Source organism: Strix uralensis, chromosome Z (assembly GCF_047716275.1).
Source record: "Strix uralensis isolate ZFMK-TIS-50842 chromosome Z, bStrUra1, whole genome shotgun sequence".
Taxonomy (NCBI): Eukaryota; Metazoa; Chordata; class Aves; order Strigiformes; family Strigidae; genus Strix; species Strix uralensis.
The window spans coordinates 52,167,932-52,175,461 of record NC_134012.1 but is presented as its reverse complement, the minus strand read 5'-3'; the positions used below and the strand labels follow the sequence as shown (position 1 = coordinate 52,175,461).

General features: G+C 37.5%; 1 protein-coding gene across 5 annotated transcripts in view; it reads right to left on the bottom strand.

The window, feature by feature from the left end:
- Positions 1-2,317: 2,317 nt before the first annotated feature.
- Positions 2,318-7,530, bottom strand: part of SRFBP1 (serum response factor binding protein 1) — a 76,981-nt gene continuing 71,768 nt past the window's right edge. For all 5 annotated transcript variants that reach the window (XM_074855316.1, XM_074855315.1, XM_074855318.1 and 2 more), the window contains 4 exons: positions 5,960-6,041; positions 4,250-4,994; positions 3,801-3,838; positions 2,318-3,086 (listed from right to left, as the gene is read on the bottom strand). In XM_074855316.1, the coding sequence (XP_074711417.1) occupies positions 2,899-3,086; positions 3,801-3,838; positions 4,250-4,994; positions 5,960-6,041 (1,053 nt within the window). In that variant the 3' untranslated portion in view covers positions 2,318-2,898. The remainder of the gene's footprint in view (positions 3,087-3,800; positions 3,839-4,249; positions 4,995-5,959; positions 6,042-7,530) is intronic.

Below are 7,530 nucleotides of genomic sequence, written 5' to 3'. Positions count from 1 at the left end.
AGTAAGAAACTTGCTCAAATGCCAAGCTAAACCAATGCTCCTAGAGCTCTAAGCACAAGCAAAAACCCACTTTAGAACAGAAGCTCCTTAAAGAGTCTTTTTTTTCTTTCTTTTTTTCCTTTTTTTTTTTTTTTTTTCCAGTTATTTGCATTATTTACAGTCTTTAACTTTTTGGTCTTTAATGTGAATCAACTCTTAAAATAGGGAGCTCATCTGCTAAAAGAAAGATAAGCTGTCCATGAAAAACTGGATTATAGCTGACGACATCTACCAAACGAAATTTCTCTTGCCTTTTATTGGAACCAGAGAAGTCACATACCAAACATTTGTCTGGTGTAGCATTCAGCTAGGATTTATTTCTTTACTTAGTTAAAGCATTAAGGATTAGCACTGGCATCTGGAAAACTTTCGAGTTTGTATATAGCAGGTAAACGCATGGCTTTTTCTACAAAATATGATCCTTCCCTACAAAACCACAATAAACATGTTTTCATGTTTTATTTTGATGCTTCTGGCATTAAATGTTGTTCCATATGGTACAGTGAGAATAACACAAAAAACCCTGGGAAATGGAGAGTTATTTAAATTTCTAATTCCTCTGAGTGGCAATGGCATTCAGGAAATTGCCACATATATTGACATTTGTTTAGGATGCAGAAAAGAAAGCCTGGGTGGGCAAAGACATGCCTAGATAATAATACAAAATGGACCAACTTGAACCTTTAGTCTTCAAGAACTTAACATAGGATGGGAGAATGGGCAGAAAGTGCTGGGCTGTAACTACTAAGATACAAAGTCTGCATGGGGGAGAAAGAGAGAGAGGTGACCTTATCAGCAACAGAGTAACACTGTATTAAAAAAACTAAACTTGTTCCCGCACTTTGCCTTTAATGTCATCCCAAGTGGAATACACTGAGGTATTACACAGTAACTACATGTTTTAAACACATCCGATAACTCCCCTGGGGAGCTGCTGATGGTTAGGGGGTCATTGCTTAAGTCAGTCCTAAGTATACAAAATCACAAGGATTAGATGATGTAGGAAGACTTCCAGATATCATTTAGTTCAAACCCACTGTCCAAGCGGGGTCATCTTGAGATGGCTACCCAGGACTGTGTGTCCAGTCAGGTTCTGAGTATCTCCAAGGATGGAGACTCCACAATCCTCTGGCCACTTGTGCCAGTGCTCCGTCACCCTCACAATCAAAAGGTTTTTCTTGTTTAAGTAAGAATTTCTTGTATTTCAGTTGTGCCTGTTGCTTCTCGTCCTGCCATTCAATAGCTCTGTATCACCCCTACATTCCCCTGTCCCCCTCCCCATTTATACATGTTGACAAGATCCTTGAGCCTTCTATCCCAGCTCTCAGTCTCTACTCGTATGTCATATACTTCAAGTCCTTGGCATCTTGGCCACCCTTTGCTGGACTCAACTCGTCTGTCCTTGTCCCTTGTGTACTGGGGAGCCCAGATCTGGACCCAGCGCTTCAGATTTGGCCTTACCAGTGCTGAGTACAGGGCAAGGACCACCTCCCTCAGCCTGCTGGCAACACTCTAATGCAGCCCAGGAGCCTGCTGGCCTTCTTTGCCAAGACAAAGACTGTTTTTCATAAGAGTGTAATATATAGGAAGAACTTCTACACCTTAAGGTATTACAGATTTTATAAGTTTACATGGATTTAAGAGCAGACAAATCTGCAGAAAAGAAATCCATTGAGGATTACTGAACACAGTAAGCTGCAATATCACAAGATGTCCCTGAGCTATAAAACTGGAAGCTCGACAAGTTGGAAGCTGGATGATGTATCACTGTGTGCTTCCTCTATCCCTGTGCTTAAACTATCCCTTTTCGACTACCATTGAAGCTATTAGGTTAGATGGACCTTTGGTCTTAGGCATTACAAAATGCTATATGAATTGTACAGTGTATTATCTTACACCCACTGCAGTCATTTACTAAGTTTCTGAATTAATTTGATTATGAAAGCACAAGATTAGGAAAGATAACTGTATTTAAATAAACAACACTCTTAAAGATTAATTACAAGTACAGAACTTGTTTCAATTAAGCAGTAGGAAAAGTCCATGAAGAAAAACACAATAAAGCTTTTACTTCATATCCCAGTCAAATGAACTCCCAAACTCAGAATGGCACTTAAAAGTCAAATGTTTCTTAGTGCACAAAGATCTTACAGTTTTTCAGCATTCTTTCAGAAAGTGCAAGTCAGACATGTTGGAGCACCCATATATATCCTCCAGGACAACAGTATTAAAGACACTCTTTCAAATCTGCAGTATAATCAAAAGACAGAGATCACAATTTAACAGGCCAATATTTTATTGCTCTCCAGAAATTTTCTTGATTGGCTTTTCCAGCTACCTGACACATTCATGAATTTGTGAAGTCTCTTCAAGTTTAAGAATCTCTACTTTTTCTCATTTGAGATGCGTTTGATATTATAGTCCTAGGATTATCACCTCAATACTTTGTATTTTCCCCTCTCTTTTGACATCCAAGTCCTCATACAGTTTAAAGTACACTTTTACACAAAAAACAAAGCTCCAAAGAATCTGTACTATTTCTACGTGTGACAAATGGTGTTCCTACAAACCATTCATTAACGTTGGGGAGTATTTCATAAATGGTGGCACTACATAATGGGACTTATGAACTGACACTGTATGACCTTTACATTAATCAACAGACAGCACACTGAATAAATGAAGCAATCTTCATTATCAACAGATGGTAAGTTCTAGCAGTTGCTATTATAATATACGTTGCAAAAGATTAGGACAGCATCACAAAAATGTTCAAACAGCAGTTGTAACTTTGTAAGAAAATACCACGGGATGCAAATCTGCAAGAATCATATTCTAAAATCTCAATTTACAAATAGTCTAGTCATCAAATTTAATCTTTCTCCCTTGGAATGCTGTAATTTGAGACATTTGTTCCCGGCGTCTCTTGCTTGCTTCCCATGATGGATGAAGAGGTTGCTCCAAACATGCTTTCTTATTGTCGCACTTAGCACCTGCAGCTTTTGCAAATGGTTGCTTCTTGAGCTCTGGTTCTTTTTTAAGAAGAGCTGTGCAAGAAGTACAAAATAAAATATTAACTACATCATGAACCTTCATAAAAATATGCTAAAACTACTTTGGGATTGCAGATATTTTCAAGAATCTCTTAATGAGCCATGGGGAACACGTTCATCTGAATGTTCACAGCAAGATTTCCTCATCTTGCAGCTCAGTAGATACTCCCTTGTAGACTGCAGGTAGTTAAGATTTACTATTACTGACCACATTCAACATCTGTATAAACAAATAGTCAGCACAATCTCAACTTTTTTCCTCACAATAAACCAATGAGATATTACACAATGTAACTCAATATAACTGAAATTATACCCTTGATGCAATGAATTCCAAAATGGAACCATATACTGTAAATGGAATAAAATATTGAAGGAATTACAAGATAAACTACTTGTTAAATATAATCTGACACCTTCACCTGTGCACAGGTAACAGTAACTGCTCAACATGAAAACAGACAGAAAAGTACTTAGCTGTGTAAACCCTACTTTAAGTATTTCTAATAGTAAAAAATAGGAAATAGCAAACAATATCCACAGATTAGAATGAAAGGTCAACATTTTTATCATTTTAACAACACATGTTAAAATATGTGCCACAAAATCAAAATGAAATAAAAAAACAGTCTATCATGACTAGACTGCAGAGGCAACAAAATCTCAAGATGTTACTCTTATAACTTTACCAGGTTAAGTAATACATACCTGTTCCTCCATTTTTGAGAGGTTGGTCTTTAGTATTTCTAAAAATAAAAAGAGAATGTAGGATTTTTCAAGAAACTTATGACAAACACCCGTGAATAAATTAGAATCATCATCACCAAAACACTCATGCAATGACTTTACAAGCATAATGTGCAAAACCCTTCCCTCTTTGTTAATAAAGAAGTAAAATCAGAAGTATTCAGTAGTGATTTAATTCGGATGCAGGTCTAGTTAGGAATCCCATGTACATGTCAGTGCTAATGTGAATATGAAAAATAGATAAGTGTCAAGAAAGCACAAGAAGACTGCAGAACAGTTTATGTGAAAATGTTCTAAGCTGTAATTGGATGAAGTTCTCCTTGTTCGATAAGGGCTACTAAAAATTATAACAATTTCCATTACTGGAAGGAGGAAGGGAATGGAGAACACAACAGGGGGAAAAGGTTTACCTTTTTCTGTTTTGAGATTTCTGATTAGAGGTAGACAAAGAACTACAGAACATTGATTCTAGCTTGCTTGCTTTTGCATGTGGCTTTCTTTCTTCCATGATCAAATCTTGCGCTGTCCCAAGCACTGTGTTCTTTTCTTTCTTCACTATGTTTTTCTGTAGTCTATCTTTTTCTTTTGCTGAAGAAAGATCAGTAACTGCTGCTATCTTTTTCTTTCTTTTTACTTTGCCAATGAAGAAATCATCATTGCTGTCACTGTCAGAATCTGATGACTGGTTATAAAACCTCTCTTCAGTACTATCATCAAAGTACTCCTCTTCATTAGGATGTTCCTGGTTGCTATCATCATTAATTATTTCTTTTATTGCATTTAATTTGTTCATGCTCATATTTTCTTTCCTTTTTTGATAGCCAAGTTTCCTTCCTGTTTTATTCTGAGTGACTGCTTGCATTTCTACTGCCTGAAATGAAGATTCTTCTGGAGGATCTATTCTGTCCATTCCCACAATTTTCTGCTCAGATTCACTCTCACAAACTTCTTCAGACACCCTGTCAGTTTCTATTTTCATACTCATTTTTGTTTTGTGTTCACATCCTTGCTGGTTTTGAGCTAGTTTAACAGCTTGATTATCGAAATTGCTATTGAAATGTTGTGCTGATTTAGATTGTTCTTCTGACTTAGCCTTTTTTGAAGGAGTGGCTTTGGTGAGGTTCTTTCTCGCGTCCTTGAAAGCTTTTACAGCAGCTATATAAGAGGCAGAAGAAAAACCTTTTGTTGCAGCTACACATGAGTTTACATTTTTTTTTTAATATAATAAAACAATTTTGCAAGTTTAATATGTTATATTGAGTAAGCATATTTTGAATGTCCTTATCAATATCTACTGAACACATGGGGCAAGAAATACCTTAGAACACAGCATCAACAAAAGTGAGGAAAATAACTTGAAATTATTACTGAATACACTGTTAAACTTGGGTTTAAACTGCAAACTTCTCTTTGAGTAAATAATTTGCAGCTGATAATCCTGTTCATTTAGGGCATTACTTTGTGTGTAAAAACTGGAAACAAATAGTAAATTGCTCAGATACAATTAAATTAGTATTTGGCATGCTCTGTTGTTAACAAAATGACTTAGTGACATTATCACTAGGATTTGACCCTTTTTAACATCATTTTTAGTTGGAAAATTTGAGTTTAAAGACAACAGGAAATAACCTAAAGAACCAAGAAAGATTCCCTAAGGATTCTGGGGATGGTTTCACGGGAAGTTTAAGGGAGTCATTTGCAAATGTCTCCCCTGCAAATGCAAAAAGTCATTTGCATTTTAGTTGCCTTTGGAAACCCAGTTGTAATGCTCCTTCTTTGTATCTGCATGTTATTGTGCTCATTGACAGTTCAGTCCTATTTAATTTAGTGATATTCCATTATATCAATTAGATTTTTAGAGTTCCCATTATAAGCCCTGTTTGTCCTACACCCTTTATCTTAAATGTCTTATAGCACACTGTCACATATAAGTCCATTTCAACCAATATAAATGCCTACAAGCTTGTGACACTTGGTTCACTGCAGCCAGTTAAGGTAATTACAGGAGCTTTTTTGTTTTTTACTTTTCTTTTTCTATTGGTTGTTCATGTCAGGAATACACAGGAACAAGTAACACACCAGTAAGCTACTGAAGTCATAAACAATATAATATTTCATACCTTTAAGTTCAGCAAATTTGGCTTTCAAGATGGGGTGTGTTGCAAGTCTTGCAATGGCTCGCTCAGTTGCAGTACAATTTGGCTATACAAAATAAATTCAAAGGCATGAACTCAATAGAACAGTGAATACTTACACAGGTCTGTATCAATTATGCTCAATGCATACTAATGTGATTCTGGACTGTTAACTGCACAGAATGAAAAGCTTATGACACTGTGGTATTTGAATATTTCTTATTCTTCCTGTATTACTGTCATTCTAAATGAGGAAAATCTGACTGCCCATCATTGACAAAAATGTAAGAGGCATACACATCTGCTATTTCTCAGGTACGGAAGAGGTATAACATGATTTTTATTTTAAAAGCATACCAGACACATCTTTCAGAGCGAACACATGGATTTTACATTCACTATTTCTTACACATTGTTACAGACTGTTCGTAAACAAGAAACTGTTTGTAAAGAGGATGTCTCAAACAACTCAAGTGGGACACCCTGTGGGGGAGAAGCGCAGTGGGCCGTTTCTTTCCCCCTCCCTCCTGTTGTTGCCCAGAGACAGAACTTGGGCCTAACTGCACAGGTACAAGCCAGAGAAACTGAGAACCTTCTGGAACAACCTATAGCGCATGTGTAAGAAAGACTATATAAAAGCCAATACCCCATGTGTGTCTTTCGACCCATCACCTATGGACTAACCTGGCTACTCTGTGACAACACAGGATCTAAGGGCGGTGATCCCCCTTTTCCTATCCCCTCCCCTTCTCTTTTCTCTTCCCGTATTGTAGGAAAGTTTTGTTGGATTTGAATTGCAATCAGTCCACGCCAAAATGCCATTATTCATTCTCCATATGGTTATCAGTTGATTGTTGCCAGATTGTCTCCATTTATTCACTAAAGTGATCAGTCAATACAGTCAGCAGCACAATTGTTCCTCTGAGTCATTGTGGTGACTCGGCCCGCCCTGCCGCTCTGCCGAGCAGAGACTGGCTCTTCCACCTGCACGCAGGCTCTCGGGGAAGTCAAAAGATTCACCCCTCTCGTAACCCACCACGTGGGACGAGACACACGTGCAAAGCAAATTCATGAACAGGACGTGTCTAACATCTGCTCACCAATGGGAAGTAGCAAATAAATCCTTACTCTCCTTTGAATGTACACACAGCTTTGCTTCACTTATTGAACTGTCTTTACCTTAAGCCACTAGTTTTCCCCACTTTGGCTCTTCTGATGCTATCCTCATCCTGCAGGATGTGAGCAGCTGCTGGGTGCTTAGTTACTGGCTGGGGTCAAACCATGACACAAACACTACCTAATACATCAGCAATGCATGTTTAAAGTATCTGCTTTGCTTGACGTAAGAGTACTCAGTTGGGAAGCTTGGTTTTGTATGCATTTTCTTCCAGCAGAATTATGCCACTTAGTATAAACAGTTATGTATTCATTGCATAAAGACGGATGGACACTTCATGCCAACTGCTAGTGCAGAAGAGTCACTTTCAGTGCTTTGTTCTGAAGGAAATAGAGCAGAAGACAAGACTACAGCTACAGCAGAGCCAGTACTTCTAAAT